General features: G+C 29.3%; 3 protein-coding genes and 1 long non-coding RNA gene across 15 annotated transcripts in view; 2 read left to right on the top strand and 2 right to left on the bottom strand.

Annotated features, from left to right (window-relative positions):
• Phcl-1 (pH-sensitive chloride channel 1) overlaps nt 1–12,713 on the bottom strand; it is a 68,722-nt gene extending 56,009 nt beyond the window's left edge. For 2 of the 8 annotated variants that reach the window (XM_071771526.1, XM_071771532.1), the window contains exon 1: nt 12,321–12,712. The gene's annotated coding sequence lies outside the window, so the exon portion shown is untranslated. Of the gene's footprint in view, nt 1–12,320 lie in introns of all 8 variants that reach the window. The other 6 variants (XM_071771529.1, XM_071771530.1, XR_011730989.1 and 3 more) reach the window with 5 other exon arrangements.
• Nucleotides 12,714–12,871: 158 nt separating this feature from the next.
• Nucleotides 12,872–14,269, top strand: LOC139808973 (uncharacterized). Its single transcript, XR_011730991.1, has 3 exons — nt 12,872–12,968; nt 13,357–13,485; nt 13,587–14,269. It is a non-coding gene; the product is annotated as an uncharacterized lncRNA (long non-coding RNA).
• Nucleotides 14,270–15,726: 1,457 nt separating this feature from the next.
• On the bottom strand, nt 15,727–17,914 carry LOC139808484 (transmembrane protease serine 11A-like). 4 transcript variants are annotated; one of them, XM_071770530.1, is made up of 7 exons: nt 17,793–17,914; nt 17,648–17,733; nt 17,480–17,568; nt 17,149–17,401; nt 16,871–17,038; nt 16,605–16,788; nt 15,727–16,174 (listed from the first exon to the last, which is right to left on the bottom strand). In XM_071770530.1, exons 1-6 carry the CDS (start codon nt 17,833–17,835, stop codon nt 16,606–16,608), a joined length of 822 nt encoding a protein of 273 aa, XP_071626631.1. In that variant the 5' UTR covers nt 17,836–17,914; the 3' UTR covers nt 15,727–16,174; nt 16,605. The 4 variants fall into 4 exon arrangements, with proteins under 4 accessions (XP_071626631.1, XP_071626635.1, XP_071626632.1 ...); XM_071770534.1 differs by having other exon boundaries at nt 17,149–17,415; nt 17,648–17,717; nt 17,793–17,851; XM_071770531.1 differs by having other exon boundaries at nt 17,648–17,717; nt 17,793–17,851.
• A 322-nt stretch (nt 17,915–18,236) lies between these two features.
• On the top strand, nt 18,237–20,172 carry LOC139808949 (trypsin-1). 2 transcript variants are annotated; one of them, XM_071771495.1, is made up of 7 exons: nt 18,237–18,316; nt 18,374–18,459; nt 18,546–18,634; nt 18,713–18,965; nt 19,078–19,245; nt 19,328–19,511; nt 19,934–20,172. In XM_071771495.1, exons 1-6 carry the CDS (start codon nt 18,274–18,276, stop codon nt 19,508–19,510), a joined length of 822 nt encoding a protein of 273 aa, XP_071627596.1. In that variant the 5' UTR covers nt 18,237–18,273; the 3' UTR covers nt 19,511; nt 19,934–20,172. The 2 variants fall into 2 exon arrangements, with proteins under 2 accessions (XP_071627596.1, XP_071627594.1); XM_071771493.1 differs by having other exon boundaries at nt 18,274–18,459.
• Nucleotides 20,173–20,193: the final 21 nt, after the last annotated feature.

Below are 20,193 nucleotides of genomic sequence, written 5' to 3'. Positions count from 1 at the left end.
TTGCAAATAAATAAAATAGCTGCATAGCTGCGACTAGTATTTTTTAAATTATTAATAAAAATAAAGAGATGTAGTAAAATACAAATATTAAAAATTAAAAATTGTAATATTATTATTAAAAAATAATTAATATTATTATTGGTATCATGTATATCACACATGATACACAAAAGTTACATTAATTTTGATTAATAAATTATATTAAATAAGATTATAGGTCACATAAAATTTAATTTTTATAATAAGTTTTAAGATGACATATATGTATATCTCTATAAATTTTGAATATTCTATTACGTATGTAATAGTGCTAATAATTCGAAATTATCGCCCTTTAGGATCTTTTGCATTGTATTTTGTTACAAAAACATTAAAACTTGCTGAAGTTATCGGAATTATGTTGAACACAAAAAATTAATAGAATAGTTAACAAGATTGTTGAGTAATTATTGAGAAACTGCAGAAATTGTACAACGTTGAAAGTCTTAAAATATTCTTTTACCAATCAATCAAATCTTATCAATAAAATATTCAATTAATAGGAAGGAACGCTGCTAAGAGGAAAGCGGTCGTGTTCTTTTTCTCTCTCTCTTCCCTTCATTTCATGAAGAATAATTGACTAGGTTTGTTCTCTCATTTAAAGTTTTATTTATAGTCACTATTTTTAAAAAAGAAGAACAAATAAGATAATAAGAATTGACGTTGATTATGTTGCACAAAACAGAACATTAAATTAAATCAAAGACAAAGATACAAAGTTATAAAATCTGTTAAAACATTCGATCGCGTCACTTTGATCTTAATATAGATTCTCTTTAAAGACAAATATGAGAGAATCATAATAATCATAACATATAAATTAGACACGTACATTGCTCGCAAAAATATAAAGTTTTATCATAAAGCCAGGAAATTTGAAGAAAAGAGAGAAATGTAAAGTGTTCTTATGTTTTCAAAAGATCTACGACAGCCGGAACATACTCATTGTTCTCAATGTTTTGTTACTAATTACAAAATGTCGTAAAGAAGATAAACATCAAAGAAATGAGTCTCGAAAGTCTCACACAATTGACCCAAAAACACTCGCTCATGAATGCAAAATAATTATAAATAATAAAAAATAAATTAAATAACAATTATGATTATATAAAATTATAGATAAATGGGCTGCAAATTACGATATTAAATGAAAGTAACATTGTTTCTATTTAACATCTTTATAAGTTAGCTGTACCGTAATAAATACACAATTAAAATTCCATGCAAAAGCCTTAAGCTACGAAATTAACTCAATTTTAACATTTGTATTTAATTTCATGGTTATTAAATGTTGCTAAGTTAGTAGTAAGATTTAAAATAAGTAGTAAGTAGAAATAGTTAGTAGTAAGTAGAAGTAGTTAGTAGTAAAATTTAAAATAAGATTAAAATAAGACTCTTTCCATTTAGCTAACTCATAAAGTTTCTTAAATATATGGGATTTATACTTGTCTTTCATATAAGAGTTACATCCTTCCTGATAAATAAAACCTAATGTATTGTATAATATTAAAATATATTTTATAAATTTTGTAAGTTTCTTGTTGTGTCACTAAACTTTTTATATTACTCTACATGTGATGGACATTCCTATATAATAAAAACTTTACGAACATGTATATGCGAATTTTCGAGACCACCTCTATTTTCCGATCCAGAAACTCACAAGACAAAGTCCGCGTTTTATCTCTGTCATCGATAAAGAATGAAATTGAAGCCATACAACTTGAGGACAATTCCCGTAGGATATCTCCCTTATCCTACTCTTACCCTTATATACCAACAATATTTTCGCTATGTGGTGAGCTACTGTCAAACCAGAATTACATTTTCCAATATTGGATACACACGTATTCAAACGGATTTAAATACATGTACTTAAAGGACATATAGAAATAACTCTATTGAAGAATAACAAGGAACGGAGAGAATCTGAGATATATTTGGTATCTCACAATAGATTTTAATTTTAGCATTATCTCTGTTCGTATCGGAAATATCGGAAAGCACGTTCGTGTACATTAGAATTAATGCGATAGAGATCATATATTTGCAAACATTTCGTTGCAGACATTTCATCAATCTTATAATATTTTGTTCGAAATATAAAAGAGAAAATTTCGGAGTTGATTAAAAGATTTGAAATTATGATTGAGAGAGAAATGTAGAAATTTTATAAATCGCATATGCAATAATTCATCATGATGAAAAAAGAAGCAATTAAAACATGGGAGAACAGCAGTTAATCAATGTGATTGATTAACTAAAATAATATCGTTTGCATGTTGTGATGATTTTGATATAAACACAATTGTTGCGATGACAGTTTTTAATGCATGTAATATCAGTGTTATAACGATATGTATATAATTATTATTATCACTTGTATCGGAGGTATTGAGAAAGGAATGAGTCGGACTTTCAAGTAATGTTTCACTGAAATATTTTTTAATTTTATATGCAGTCTCAACCTTTTGGCTGACAGTGTTCATTTTAAACAATAAATTAAAAAAAAATGTATAAAATATATAAATTTTTGCATGAAATATTATAAAATAAATCTCTTTGTTCTCGTTCTCATCGATCCTCGTAAAAAAGCTTCTTATCAAGATTCTTTGGCTTCTAATCATTTTAAATTAATAATCTTGGTGGCATTTTAATTTTAAATTATGTCGCTATTGTGGCTTTTCTTAAAATAATAATTTTTAACAAAATAACGGCTACTTAAAGTTAATGGTTCAAGTTTTCAGTAAAGATATGGTTGATTTTTTAACATAAAATAAAAACGGTTAAAGATGGAAAAAAATTTCGATAGCATGATAAACAATATATTTATAAATATACTGAAAATTTGAAGATAATTAAGTCAGTGATTTTCAAGAAATCTTGAAAATTATTTTAAAAAATACGGTTTTAAGATAAATGTGTTCAAAGTTTTAAAAGTTTGAATTTTTTTAATAAAAGATAATTTTTAATATGCTTTACTGCACTATTTCGGGATCATATATAATAAGTCTTTTCTGCAGACTAGACAGCTTCCTTCATTAAATTAGTATCCTCTTTTCAACAAATTCGTGCTGTCGCGTGTTATTTCCCTCACTCGGTGTTCTTTAATACATTTCTCGTCTAGTTTTTTGCAAAATTCACTTGCATTTGGTTCAATATTGATATTTAAAATATTCATAATTTTTGATAAATTGGAAATTCTATCATTTAATATAAAAAGTAATATATGGAGCGATTTCAGTTATTTGAGCATCGAAAATGAGTTTTTTTTTTTAATTCTCCAAATATCTAAAAGCATTGAAACGTTGAGCTCTCATCATTATTTTAATTAAAACCGTTAATACATCTTTTTCACAATTCTAGTTTTAATAAATCCTATTAAATAGAATTTAATAGGTTTTATGCATCCTAAATATTTGAGAGAGAATGTAGTTTCTTGTGATGTATGATGTATGAAACTATCTAAATTTCCTTTGGCTTTCGTTTAATGTACACTGACCGGCAGAAATGCCTGGACATTTTGATATGTATATGACATATATGTACATATTGTACATGTATATATGTATATGTATTATGTCCAGGCATTCCTGCCGGTAGAGTGTACTTGCTTTAATAACTATTTTTGTTTTTCGGACAATAATAATATTACGGATTTTTATCAGTGAGCATTTGTATTAACAAAGTGACCCAAATTGCATTATATATTTTTTCAATTGCAACAGCTTATTTATTAAACTTGCTGTTAGCATATACATTTTCCGCTAAGTTTATTTTCTTTCCAACAATTTCAAAATCAAGTATCTAGCTCTTTCTTAACATAATTTATACGACGCAAGTCATAAAATTCTATCTCTGATTCGTGTACTGTTTGAACATCGTGGCGCACTTGAATAACCTCGAAAGTGACATCAGAAATGTTTCATAATTTCATTATTTCTTCCAAATTTGAAGTAAAACTATATAGAAATGTATTCTTTTAATTAAATTTTTGGATAATAAATTATAGAAACAAGAATAATAACTATTAATTATACACATTAATTGTAGCACAAAAATATTTTCTTTGTATAACAATTTACTATTGCGAAATTTTCGTAAATCTTCGATATGAGTTTTCAAATTTAGAAAAAAAATTCTGTAAAGAAATTACGTTATTTTATTTGTTCAAAATTTAGCAATGCAAAATAGAAATTTGTTTGTAAGCTTTTTAGAGAGACAGAGAATCTAATTGTCGTCGGAAGCTTTTGTGAACGATACAACGTATTTTCTAAAAGAATCGATATTGTAGCCACTCAAACGAATGATTTGATTTTATACCAATCGACTCTATCTTTTTTCTACAACGTACATCGCTTTGCATTATTTCATCAACGAATTGGACACCATGACCATGACGAAAACCTCTTTCGTGCGGATAAACCAAATTGATAGTCTGCATCGTTCACTCCACGATATATCTCCCTCGTTGTCCCCTTCAGTGGCCTTTACTTTAATTCAAAAATTCTCAATTTTTTAAACAATCGATAGAATCCCTTTCTTGAAGCGATCCGATATCTTCAAGGTAAATTAATACATCAATTGAAATGAAAACACATAAGAATTTAATTTCAGTTCTTTCGACCTCGGTCTTATTGATTACATTTCTATTAATATACCAAGTTTATTTTCTCCTGGTTAAAAAATTAAAAACCGGGATCTTTTCAAATATCTAATTAAACAGGAAATAAGCAAAAGAATCGTAAATCCATTGTTTTTGCCTTCATAAAAAAAATGTACTGGCAGTACTACATAATCATGAAAAATTGAATGAATTATACTGGCCCATCAAAATCATAATATACTTTTGCGGAATATTAAAGAGAACTCTTTGAACGAGTAGTAATATTGATATGTTTTACGTAATATATAGAAAAACTTTATAAATTAACAGAAACTATTGTAGACAATGCGTTTCATTATCAAGCCACTCAACCAAATCACATTATTCATTGAATACGGATATTAATAAATATACCGGGACGAAGTAGCGGTGAATTAAAGACTACAATCACTATTCGTCTATTGGACCAATTAGTATTGTACCATCGGTGAATATTGGAAAATGGCCAACTACTACTATTCAAACATTTCTAATAATAATCCGATACCTAAGCACAGCTAAAAAGCTCAATCTTAACAATTATAACAGTTTACCGTCAGATATATATCAAATATAATAAAATATTGTTTTTCTATCTTTTTTAATATATAAAAAAGAGAGGTAATTGTACGAAGAAATATGCACAATGCATATACAAATAGAATAGATATTGAGAGAACTGTCCGCACGGTCATTAAAAACAGGAAATACTATCCATATGGTTTATGAATGCATTTAACGTTTATGAATTCACACATTGCATAAATACACAAACTTATGGCTAGAGAATTAAACATTTTGGCTCACGCAATTGTTTGTATTACTTGTCTAAATTTAGGGCCTGTGCGAGAAATTACTAATCGTAATTTATTAATATAACAGATAAATTAAGATAAATCCGAAAAGAACGATCAAAAATATTGTTATGGAGGATGTGGATAAAAATAATTGTTTACCAATGAGAAAAATCTTTACTCTCAGAGAAAATATTTTAAATCATCAAAGCAATAGAATTTATTTGCAACTGTTATAAAATCTCTAGAACAATTCTGTCCAGCGGAGATTCTTATCCCCACCCTCAAAACAACGTTGATAGATCAGTTATATTGATATAGCACACACATTGATACGTCCTATACAATAATTTATGCGTGAAGATTGACTGGTCGGAACTTTAGTGTTTATTCTTTATTACTATCTCTCTTTCACTCAACGAGACGGTGGAAAGGAGGAAGCGTTTTATTTGCGATTAAAAGCTTGGATAAGTTGTGACTCTATTAGAGCAAAACGTTATTGTACCGTCTCAATAATGATTCGATAGTGTTTTGTACGTAATGATGCCACTAAGATATATTTTTGTGAAAATGATGTAAAAATATCTACGAATATTTCACGAAAACTTTGCTCGCTGGCTAGCTTGAAGAAAATGTTTTCACTTTTATTAAAGCTCAACATTAGTTTTCCTCACGATAAACTTATATATGATTTTAAAGCTATACAGTTGTTTGTGTACTTTTCACACACATACTTGCATTGATTAAAATATGTTTTTTGTAATTATAATTATATATGTTCACAGTAATAAAATTTGCAGCGCAACTTTGTATACATTAATCTATTAAGCTATGTATTAAATATTCCGATGATCGATCAGGAAAAGTTCGATGTACGAGAAAAAGGATATGAACATGTATAAAAGAGACAAGCGATACAGTCAGCGTACGTTCTAGTAAAAACAGAGTCAATAAATTATTTTTGGAGCGGTTAGTAGGAGTAGAATTAACGATCGATCCTGGCGAATGAGGCCGATCGATTCGATCGAGGTAAACCGCAAAATATCGTCGCTTTTCCGAAGTCAAGGCAATTCATTCACTGTTTCGAATTGTTTGAATATATTGTTTTTGGCCCAGATTCGCTGTAGACATTTCTAGATACAATTACCAGTCCTCCTCTTATAACATTGATCAAGATCTTCTTAGAGATAATTGTCTAAAGTAAGCTTAAAGTTAGAAAAATAATATTTAAAAATATAATTTTTCCCTAATTCCTGTCTTAGTATTGGCAATTAATAAATAATAAATTAAGAAATTAATTTCATCTATTAGATATAATTTTTTTAATGTTTTTGCATGTAAATTTATTTTTTAATATTTTGTTGACCTTACAAATTTTTGCTAATTTCTGTCAAATTACTAATCTACTAAATTTATGTAAAGCCATTTGTCACTTTTTTCGAAAAATAGTTTTTGAAAATTTTCCAATTTTAAATTTTTCTGATTTCAATGTTTACGCAATCGCAAAAAAGTTAAAAAAAGCAAGAGGTAATTATTTCGAGAATTGTACGCACAATTTTATAACGTAGCGCGGAGGACGAGGTCAAAAGTTCACGTGCTCCAAATAAGCGGCGTACCACGCTTCACTCTTGCCAACCCAACTTTCCCGTAATTCTCTGAGAATAATCCACAAAACAATTCAAATCTCTATTTGTAAAGAGTAAAAAAGAGCTCTTGGAATTACAAAGCTCTTTGTAAAAACTTATGCGAATAGAACTGTGTATATAGTCATATGTAGGTTGTAGCAGTCAAATTATATATATACATATTTTTGAAATTATTTTTTGATTATTAATTTTCAACCATTCCAACCGCGAAAGGATTACATATTCAACTTCATTTTTTTAGATTCATTCAGAAATGTATGTCGGAAGATCATTTTATGTAGCTCAAAATGTATGTCGATGAAATCAGCAGTTTCCGGAATCCTGAATGGCCCGTGGGGTGACATCCAAGGTTCCAAGACCTCAATCAGTCTAATTGATTTTTATCTGTGGAGACACTTGAATATCACTATGTACCAGGAAAAGATATGAAATATAAATCATGTAGATAGAGGAATGAATTCAAAATGCAATTACAGCATAACATAGATGAATGAACACAAGTTCACCGTGAGTTATAAATGTGATTATTTTTCCTATCTATGGAGACTTTTTTATCACACTTTCATTATTGATGTGTACATTTCCGCAATGGGAAAAGAGACACGGCTCAATAACCTAGGCGATGCATTTAAATAATCCTTTTAATATTTTTGCATAAAATGATGCAAGAAATCTCAGATAGCTTTATTTTTTTGAATTATGAACAGTATTAAATATACAACAATAGAACATATGAATCTTGATATAAAAATATGACTATTGTTAAAAAATAATGTGTTGTGTATTTAAAAATACATTTTATTCGATCCAATTTTATTTAACTTAACCTAATTTAATTTTCATTAACATACAATATAAATTAAATTTAATATCTAATAATATTAAATTAATAAAATAAATTTTTACTTTGTTATCTGTATCCCATTATTTACTTATGTCAGTAACTTGAGGACGACTAATTGTAGCAATATTTGTTTTTTATCATTATTTTCAGAATTTAAATTATTTTTTAACATTATCATCATCATCACATCGCCAAAGTTACTGAAATTCTTCCAAAAAATAGATTATATTTACTTTTCGAAATAATGTCGTGTATTTCAAAAGAATTCGATACCAGTCTAGAAAATTGTTTTGAATGATATTATTATGCCCAAGGCATATAACTGCTACATGATTTATTTCGTTCAATTTTATTCGTAGAGATACCATTTCTCTTCTGTCTTCTTCCTAATCCAAGACGCAATGCGACTTGTAAAACTGTTAAAACGATTACACACAAGATTGATTACACATACGATTTCGTATAAGAAGACTGCAGATTTAGTGCTTCTTCAAACAGGATGAGCCGCGCTTAAAAGACTTATTGCAAACACGTTTCACAATATGTGTATCAGAATGAATCCACGAATGTTAGCAGTGAGAAACGTATTTGATTTTCAATTAGGCAACAGTTCGAAATATATATAAATGTCCGAAATACAAGAGTTGACACAGCAGCTTGACGTGCTGATAATAGTTTTTACTTGGAAAAAGTGCAACTGTTTTATAAGAATAAATGCGAGTGTGATTTGTGCCGATGGTAATGCTAATGAATTAAAATTTCTCCTCGAAATAGGCGACGGAAAGCATTAAAGCGCAAGGTTTTGTGCTTATTTTTGCGTGCGGCTCTCACGCCATGAAGGATCGATATTCGCTCATAATTCAAACGGCATGCGTATATTCCCTCCGCCTCTCCACCACTTGGCGTTGGCTCATTACGAGCACGAACTTTATTTCTTCTGCTTTAACCGTTGTTTCACCACTAACCCACTTTTTGTATTTTACACGATTATGTGACTGTTCAATTGACGATTCTAAAGGCGGATAGTATATGGTAACACGAGATGCATCTACATATATCGCAAATCACCCCGAGCTATCGACGAATGACGTTGTTTACTTTGCAACAAGGTAAACGGACTTCGAGCTGGGTGCTCTATTCATTTTCTGCTTTTTATGCACTTGTTTGTCGCGCTTGCACAGGGTTAATCAGTTGAAATCTGTTTACGCATCTGCTAACTTTATCCTCTTGCCAAATTTTAAAGTAAGAATAATATAAAAAATGTAAAGAGATTTGATAAAGAATTTCTGTAAAGAAATATTTATTTCTTTTATCGGACAATATTTCTTAAGTTTTATTCATAAAAAGCTCCTTATTGTAACTTTCAACTTATAGATTTATAAAGATTTACACAGTAAAGCTTCATAATTAAATAATGAACTATTAACGTCTCCATACAAAAACAAATATTGTACGGTTATTCTTCTAGCTTGTACTTTTAATCGAAAAAAAACCACGCCATGTAACTCTTTGAGAAAAGTATTTTTATATATATCCACTTTTTTAGCTGCTAGCAACTTCACGTTGCTTTACGGAAAATTAGTTATACAGTTCAGTGAAAAATCTTGTGATAAAAACTAAAAAATAATCATATCTTGTAGTTTTTTACTCTCGATATGATTTTTACTTCAAATATATGTTCTACAGCATTACAATTTCGAGAAATTTATTTATGGGATAGTTATAAAAGAAGATTGTTTTAACTTAATTTGCTGCTCATAGCTATTATATAAGGTATATTAAAAAACATACTTCTGTTTAATTTGAAAATAATTGTATTACTAAAATCAATTAAAAACAAAGGGGCTCAAAGCTACAACTGGGTGTTCTGTGCACGTAGCAATGTATTATAATTAACAAACGTTTCAGTCTATCTGTCTAGATCATCTTCATTCTTGTAATTTAAACAATGAAAACCGGTAGAATAAAAAATTATATAAACTCGTAAATATACATAGTTTGAATTAAATATTCAACGCAAAGCGCGGATCATGTCCTCCGTGTGGAACAGTTAAAAAATACAAACTGTAATGAAGCGCAGGCGAAAAATCTAGTACATATATAATAAAAAATTCACTGATGCTAACGTGTATAATCAAAAATAAAAATAAGAAATGTTTTTTTTATATTGCTAAAACTGTTAATATTAAAAAATCTCAAAGATTAAGATTTTCGTAATTAAATATTGGTAAATTTGTTTTGACAGAAAGTTATGAATTAACTATTAAAAATAATAATACATAAAATATTGAATTCGTTATATCGTATTCATTAATTTTAATATAAAATTTTTATTTAGTAACTTAAAAAACATTACGAGATTTTGCATACAGTTAAAGCAAAAATTTTTAAAGTTTGACTATATTTTTTCATCGTTTTGAATTTGTTGGTTTTAATATGTATTTCACTTGTATTTAGTGACTTAAGTTCAATATGCCTGTATATAGCTAGATATAACTGTAGATAAAATAACTTTTTTTTACAGTTTTCTCAATATCGTAAAGTAGTAGAACATTTCTGAAAGATGTCTTAGAGATGTTTGTCTGAGTTTGAATGCAGAATCATATATTTAACATTTAAAAAACTGCAAGAAATAATTATACTTATTTAAAAAAGATTATTTTTTAAAACCGGTTATCAGAGTTCCAATAAAAAAATTAGAGTAATCATCTGGCAGGAAATATATCTTTGAATCTGGAATAATAAAACTCTCGACTGAACACATACTCCATATTTCCCGCATCTTTGTGCATTTTCGCGTGACTACGATCAATCTGTCAACTAGATATTGCGGGTAAAGACATTAATGGTAAAAGAGGTGTAAATATAAGTGATCATAAAATATTCCCCCGGCCTTGTTGAGTTCTTCACGCGCCGATGAGACAAGAATATAAAATAAATAAGGTTAAGAGATTAAGCAGATACTCTCTTATTCGTAAAGGAAGTTGTAATGCTTAATCCTTACCTTACTCGCATGAGGTGTAAAATACACCACAGCCTTCGAAATACTAAATGGAGTAAAACTTTTTCGCCGGTCAAACGCTGTACAAGTTGTTTCACAATTAAAGAAGAACTTTTGCACTTATCTTTATCTAGAAAATCTACAGAATATTATCAACCTTTATTTAATTGTAAATTATTTAAAAAAACATTGAAAATTGATATAATAATTAATAATTGAGTGTAAAATACACCTCAGCGAGTAAAGTTATAGAATTAATGCGTGTTTAGATAAAGTCTCGTTCAATAAATTTATATTTTTATTACTGAACATTAAATCAAACGTAGCAAGCGAAAACGATTATAGTGCGTGCGCCGGCTGATAAAATCCTGTGTTATACTACTGTAATCGACAAAAGATAAAATATAAAACCGATGTTGAAAAATATTGGATTGCAAAAGTTAATAAACATAAATGCCAGAAAAGAGATCTGTATATAATTAATTCCTTTTTACATAAACTTTTTACACAAGATGTCCCAATGATTGAGATCGTTCCGAAGATTTTCTTAGCAAAAAGCAAAATGTACATCAAGTTATTCAATAACAATATTCAATTTCTGATAAATTGTATATATATTTTATATATCTAATTATCATTATAAATTATATATATTATATTGCAAAAATATATTTACTGACATGACAAACTAATAAATTGTCTTCACAATGATGCTTGCAGATCGCTGCAGCAGCAATTATATATTAATTTATGTTGCGTAAAGTATAATAAAGAAAACTGGATGTTAAGTTTGTTTTGATGTTGATCGCCTTTTGCTAATCACAATAAGTATATCTTCAATCGTGTTTTACATATTCGGTTTTTTTGATAGAATCAGGATTTATCCCTTGATTAAAAAATTCATATCAGTTTAAAATTCATATAAGTTTTCGGCAGAGAAACGTGTCGCGTCTGTTATAAACCAAAGAGCGAGTCTTTACTTTACTTTATAGTCAATAATTTTGTTAATTATATCACCAGCGATTAATTAAGCGTGAGCTACATATCTCTACAAATATTATCGGAGAATATTATACATAATTATTGTGCAATCTTGTCTTGGGTCAGGACAACAATGAACGGATTAAGGAAGGCTTAGCCATTGAATGAAAGGGTTCTTTTGTAGACCAACGCAAGATGGATCGAATATAGAGAGATTTTCTTCTCTCAGCTCTCTCTCTCTCTCTCTCTCTCTCTTTATCTATCTATCTGTCTATCTATCTATCTCTGTCTTTCGATTTTTACAACAGAAAAGTCTCGCGCTTATGTCATTTGGAAGCGAGTTTTTGGCGAACTTTCAAAAGAGACTTACCGCGAGTAGACAGACATCTGTGCGAAAAGTCGGCCGTGTCGGAGCTTAGCCTCTCGTAGCACTTTAATCCCTCTCGGAGTGCGTGTCCCCTGTTCGAAAATGGACCACTACTCGCACGAATTTACACCGGTAGAGAACGCAGACAGACAGATAGGGTAGGTAGGTAGGCAGATAGGCAGGTAGGCAGACGAGACGCGTGCGCGCGCTCGCGTGCACGTAATACACGCACACACGTACTTTTTGTCACGTATATAAATGTATGTATTATATTTAATATATAATACTATTATATATATAGAGTGGCGGCGCAATGACGGCGGCGGCGGTGACAGCGTACCACGACTAACGCACACGTCGCGTTCCGCCCGCGAGCTCACGCGGTGACTTTTGGACTGAGGGGGTAGTTTTGTTCACCGCGCCGTGCCGCTACACCGCTGCCACCCTTCGAGCATAGGTGTTACTAACCGCCGCCGCCGCCGTCGCGGCCACCCATTCCGCAACAGCACCCACCCGTCGTTGGCGTCGTCTATTATTTCGCGAAGCAATTGGCCCGCTCAGTGAGCTCTAAAGCTCGCCCGGTTCCTGGTGAGGATAAAGCTCGGAGCGTAACTCGGATACAAGGGGAGAGTGACAGAAGCATAAAATAGCGTAAATGAAACTTCTGGAAAGCGTAAATTGAAACAGCGAAACGTAAAAAAAGCGTTTATTTTTTAAAACGCTTTTTTTAGCTTCCGCTGTTCCAATTTTTCGCTTACTTGTTTCGTTTACGCTTCCGTTACTTTCTCGTTACATTCGATTTGCGTTGCAATTTTTATTTCCACCAGAGGTGTACTGTATGAACGTAGTTTTATGAAAATTCTTATTTTAAATTCCATTCTGTTTTAAACTTAGACCGTTGATCTCAGACCATTTATAAAATTATCTTTTTGTTATAAAAAGAACAATTAGAACGTGCTAAACAATGTTCTTTTTATTAGATATCAACTTTATATAATGTGCTGAGTAATGTATATAGATGCTTTTAATCTGATTAAAGGGGTTTAGTTGCACATTTAGGACCGATTTCGTTGCCAACGACTACTTATCTACATATTGACACTCGGGTCACAGCAACGAGTCATCAAAAGCGTGTAAACGAGAAGTGGGATGCTTCATTTCAAGAGCTGTTCGTACATAATCGATATATCGATGAAATTATAACTGTCTTAAGTAATACGAAGTAACTAGTTAATTATTAATAACAAAACATTTAAATTATTATTCTAGAAATATTTACAGAAAGGAAGTATTAAACAGACAGTCGTGATTTAAAAAAAGTCACGCATGATTTAGAAAAAATCGCACGCAATTTAAAAACAAGTCGCGCGCGATTTAGAAAAAGTGAAAGTAAATCTCGCTTTTAATTATTTATCGAGTGATTTAAATTTCATCGATAATTGGTAAGTATAGCGTTAAATTATACTTTACTATACCATCTGTTGTTACAAAAGAAATTTATATACGAAGAGCGGCGTTTAAAATATAGGCCACCTGAATATAATTATTTTATTTTTAGTGACACAAAAAAAGCTTCAATTAAAACTTTTTTTATAAAAAAAAAACATTTGAAGATAATATGATTTTGTTTATAAGGACAAGAACATTTCAAGATTATCAACTTCTTAAACATTGGAATTAAATACTTTTTATTTACTTGTTAATATAGTATTTTAAGACGCATACGACAATCATCGTTGAAAGCCATTCGAAGTCAGTTACAAAAAAAATTATTTTAAATATACAGAAGTTTGAATTTCACTTGTATCTATTGTAAAATTATACTTTTTATGACAAATAAAAGAGAAACATAATTGTTATTGGGACGCATTTGCAAGTTTAGTATAACTTAATTTTGAATTTGGCAGGTTATCTAGATACACCTTGTATACACATATATATATATATATATATGTATACAAGGTGTATCTAGATAACCTATCAAATTCAAAATTCAGTTATACTGAACTTGCAAATGCGTCCCAATAACAATTATTTTTCTCTTTTATTTGTCATAAAAAGTATAATTTTACAATAGATACAAGTGAAATTCAAAATTCAGTAGTTTCATGTAATCGCTTTAGATGTATCGATACGTCATTTTCAACATTTGCAATAGCACTGTATATTTAAGACACACTAAGGGCTGGTTGTTCCAACCTGTTGGTAAACTACCAATAGTTAAATCATATGTATGAATTTGTTTATCCTTTACATTAGACAAAGAGAGACATATGATTTAACTATTAGTTAGCTTATCAATAAGTAGCTTAGCAACCTGTTGGTAAACTAATAGTTAAATCATATACTATACTTCTTTGTTTATCCTTTACATTAGACAAAGATAGGCATATGATTTAACTGTTAGTTAGCTCACTAACAGGTTGGAACAACCGGCCCTAAATAAATGTTTAACCTCGTTGTCAATCCATCACGTTGAAATTTTGTTTTTGAAATTTTTTTTATAGAGTGAAATTATTTAAGTCGTATTTTCATCAAAATTTTGAAATAAAAGATTTAATTTACCTTTAACTGTTCCAAGATGTTACGCCGTTATATCGAAAAAATATAACGATGATTTTTGTTTGACATATCTGGTTAATTCCACTGGATAGTTCGTCGATTACGCAATGATGATTATTGTGCGATTCTGCTTTCCTTGCGATAAGAATTTATCACCGGACGATCACATGTTATCAAACATATATTATTACAATTTTAGTAGGAAGTTTATTTGATTGCTCTTATAATTTAAATAATTAATACTAATTGGGTATTACATATATGTGACGTACCGAATAATAATGCAAAAGTAGCTTCTACTGTCTTTATTATAAAAAATGACTTTTTGTGATAAATTATATCATTTCAACTGCAGATGTCTTCGAATAATCGAATATTTTGATATTGTTTTATTTATAATATCAATCATAGAATTATATCAATTATAGATTAACTTAATGTGTCACTAATATCATTATGTATTAAACAAATTATAATTAACAATAATAATAACAATCGGTATCAATATTCTCATTTTACAATTGTTAGGAAATGAGCACTTTTTTATCAATCAGATAATGCAAGAAATTGTAAATGAACGATGAATTAAAATTAGAAATTAATATATTAATTTTTTTATATAGGTATATAACATGGAAACATTAATATTTTTTTTAATTTAGATTTGAAAAAATTTATTATATTAAAATCTAATTTAATAAGTTAACTTGTGACTATATATAAGACATTTACTACTTAACTTAATTATATTATCTAATTATTATATACAAATATCAATTTAAATTTTACAATATTCTCACTTAAAAAATAAATAATGCTTACTCGGCTAGAATTGAACTTATATACATAGTAGTAGTATAGTTTATTTCCAATTCCAGAGAATTACAGAAATTGCGTTTTGTAGGGACGTACCCAACCCTTTACAAAACTTAACTTATATACGTATGTATTGCTAGATCTAAATAAAAATTAATAAATCATGATAATTGTTTGTTTCGTTTTCTCTTCGAAAAAAATATCTTTTTGAAAGTAATTAATTGTACGGTGATAACTAATCGATTTAAAATTATTAATTTAATTTTTATAAAACTTTCTGAACGAAACAATTCTTAGTGTTTTTTGAGCTTGTTATTATTATTTTCATTAATTTTGCGTAGACAACTTGATCTTCAGGAATAAAATCATCATCACAGTGTCTTGAATCGAGACTAACAGATATCATTAACAAAATTTTTGCCTTTCCATTGTAATATATATAATCCGGAAAATTTGCAATTTTTGCTGGTAAATTCGTTCTATAGAGAAAAATAAGAAACATTGTACTTGGTATAATATTCACAGGATGCTTCCTGTTCTTAAAATGTAAGGAAACTAAGGAACTAAATTTTAATAGTTAGACATATACATTGTTAAGAGATATCAAGTATATCTATGTGCTTCAATACCGAGTTATTACCATTATTTTATAAATTTAGCTATAGAGCATGGTAAACTTAAAAAATCTACGAATCTTTTACGTAAGGATTCTAAATTTATTATTTTTGAAAATAGTCAAAGCGTTGAATTACAGAATTAGTTATATCAGGATAAAATCTTATAAAATTTTACAATGTTAAATGTCTTTTGACTCTGATAATATAGTTTTTTAATTGTAAATTAAACATAAATTTAATATGAACACAGATTTAATATAATAATATTTTGACAAGTTGTTTTAATACATACGTTATAATAATAAATTTCTTGAAAAATGCGGAGAAATTTCCATTCCGGTTTTCATTTTAATCCAATATCGAAATAATATGACATCTGTGTATACACCAGGCGAATACTTTTCACCGCAATCATCTCCCCATGAAGTTATACCGAGGAGAATATTATTACGCTCTATTGGTCCACCAGAATCACCCTATACCACATGACTAATGATACATGCTAGTAATTGTAAATAATAATTAATAATAATCGTTTTATTATGTTTTACATCTTACTTGACAAGCGTCTACGACTCCCTTTTCGAATCCGTAACATACCATCCGAGGTGTCACTGCATAATCTCTGCTTATATAATATTTCTGGCATAGTTCGTGATCTACACGCGGTACTTTTGCGCATTTTAGATTTGCCGACAAAGATTGTACAACCTCACCATGGTATTTCTATATATTTTATAAAAGTTTACATTTTTAAAGACACATAGACATTAAGCAATTTTTTTTTAATTACTTAAATGCCAACATCATTTTATATCAGAATACTTCATTATTACCCGATAAAATCCCCAACCGCAGACTATACCCCATTCCTTACTAACGTGTCTGTTTAGTGGCAAGTCTATCGCTTTCGTGTAATCATTATACGTGAATGCAGGTGTTACTTGAATAACAGCGATGTCGTAATCATTGATATTTGGGTCATAGTTTTCGTGTATGGAAAAGTTGGTTACGTTGTGAACGATACAATTCTCGTAAAGAATGGAAGATCCACTGCACAAGGTTACTCCTTTCAAAGGATCTTCGCTCCTATAACAAAAATTCTATCATCTATTCAGTAAAAGTTACTAAAATTTTTATTCTTTTTAAATTTCTTATTTTACTCACGTTTCTATACAGTGAGCTGCTGTCACAGCCCACTCCTCGTTTATTATAGCAGCACCGCATATGTGTCTACCGTTTCTCCTTAACGATAACTAAAAGAATAAAATGTGATATTTGTCTATATATATGTATTTTTTTTTATTTGATATAAATATATTTCATTCTGCTTACCATATAAGGAACTAACTTAATATCGGTGTTTAATCCTTTAATGATTCTTTGTTCTGCATTGCTCGAAAGTCCATAACGCAAATACCCTGTTAAAAATTTCGCAATTTTAAGTAATGTTTATGATATCTGTAATATAAATACTCACTCGCAAAACAGAGAAAAATAAATATGAAGGAACAAGTATCCATCTTAACTATGGAAACGACACTGCTAGCTTTAGACAGCGTATATAGCTAATAATTAGCAGAAGTTATCAAAGGACAAAACGTTTACAGTCATTTGCAACTATTTTGTTTATCGCTATATGGCTATTAACGATATAATGTTATCAACATGACGTCAGATATATTGTAAACGTTTATTTCTCGTTGTATCGCTTTTATTTATAATCAAATATTACAATATATATATATTGTAATATTTGATTATAAATAAAAGCGATACAACGAGAAATAAACGTTTACAATATATCTGACGTCATATTGATAGCATTATATCGTTAATAGCCATATAGCGATAAACGAAATAGTTGCAAATGACTGTAAACGTTTTGTCCTTTGATAACTTCTGCTAATTATTAGCTATATACGCTGTCTAAAGCTAGCAGTGCCGTTTCCATAGTTAAGATGGATACTTGTTCCTTCATATTTATTTTTCTCTGTTTTGCGAGTGAGTATTTATATTCCAGATTTCATAAACATTACTTAAAATTGCGAAATTTAACAGGGTATTTGCGTTATGGACTTTCGAGCAATGCAGAACAAAGAATCGTCAAAGGACTAAACACCGATATTAAGTTAGTTCCTTATATGGTAAGCAGAATGAAATATATTTATATCAAATTTAAAAAAAATACATATATACATATATAGACAAATATCACATTTTATTCTTTTAGTTATCGTTAAGGAGAAACGGTAGACACATATGCGGTGCTGCTATAATAAACGAGGAGTGGGCTGTGACAGCAGCTCACTGTATACAATGGTGAGTAAAATAAGCAATTTATAAAGAATAAAAATTTTAGTAACTTTTACTGAATAGATGATAGAATTTCTGTTATAGGATCGAAGATCCTTTGAAAGCAGTAACCTTGTGCAGTGGATCTTCCATTCTTTACGAGAATTGTATCGTTCACAACGTAACCAACTTTTCCATACACGAATACTATGACCCAAATATCACTGATTACGACATTGCTGTTATTCAAGTAACACCTGCATTCACGTATAATGATTACACGAAAGCGATTGACTTGCCACTAAACAGACACGTTAGTAAAGAATGGGGTACAGTCTGCGGTTGGGGACATTATCTGGTAATAATGAAGTATTCTGATATAAAATGATGTTGGCATTTAAGTAAATTTTTAAAAAATTTGCTTAATGTCTATGTGTCTTTAAAACTTTAAACTTTTATAAAATATATAGAAATTCAATAATACTGTTGATGGAGCTCTGTCGGCAAATCTGAAATGCGCAACAATACCGCGTGTAGATCACGAACTATGTCAGAAATATTATATAAGCAGAAATTCTTCAGTGACACCTCGGATGGCATGTTACGGATTTAAAGAGGGAGGCGTAGACGCTTGTCAAGTAAGATGTAAAACATAATAAAACGATTATTATTAATTATTATTTACAGTTACTAGCATATATCATTATTCATGTGGTATAGGGTGATTCTGGTGGACCAATAGAGCGTAATAATATTCTCCTCGGTATAACTTCATGGGGAGATAATTGTGCTAAAGAGTATTCGCCTGGTATATACACAGATGTCATATTATTTCGATATTGGATTAAAATGGAAACCGGAATGGAAATTTCTGCGCATTTTTCAAGAAATTTATTATTATAACGTATGTATTAAAACAATTTGTTAAAATATTATTATATTAAATATGTGTTCATATTAAATTTATGTTTAATTTACAATTAAAAAACTATATTATCGGAGTACTCAAAAGACATTTAACATTGTAAAATTTTATAAGATTTTATTCTGATATAACTAATTCAATGCTTTGACTATTTTAAAAAATAATAAATTTAGAATCCTTACAACGTAAAAGATTCGTAGATTTTTGAAATTACCATGCTCTATAACTGAATTTATAAAATAATGGTAAATAACTCGGTATTGAAGCACATAGATATAATTGATATCTCTTAACAACGTATAACTATTAAAATTTAGTTCCTTAGTTTCCTTACATTTTAAGAACAGGAATCACTCTGTGAATATTATACCAAGTACAATGTTTCTTATTTTTCTCTATAGAACGAATTTACCAGCAAAAATTGCGAATTTTCCGGATTATATTACAATGGAAGAGCAAGAACCCAGTTGCGTGAGCCATCAAGAAGTTTTGAATTATTTAAAAGATTATGCTCAACATTTTGATGTGCATCGATATATTGAAATAATTGCACTACTATATATCTGAATAACCGCGATTGCGCAAAATATGAAAAATAGGCAATAATTTGAGAAATATGAGCGCTCGCAATTTAATGCGATCTTATTTTACGTCATGCGTA

This window comes from Temnothorax longispinosus, chromosome 2 (assembly GCF_030848805.1).
Source record: "Temnothorax longispinosus isolate EJ_2023e chromosome 2, Tlon_JGU_v1, whole genome shotgun sequence".
Classification (NCBI taxonomy): domain Eukaryota; kingdom Metazoa; phylum Arthropoda; class Insecta; order Hymenoptera; family Formicidae; genus Temnothorax; species Temnothorax longispinosus.
The sequence above is the reverse complement of the archived record's forward strand: the minus strand, read 5'-3'. Positions and strand labels throughout refer to the sequence as shown.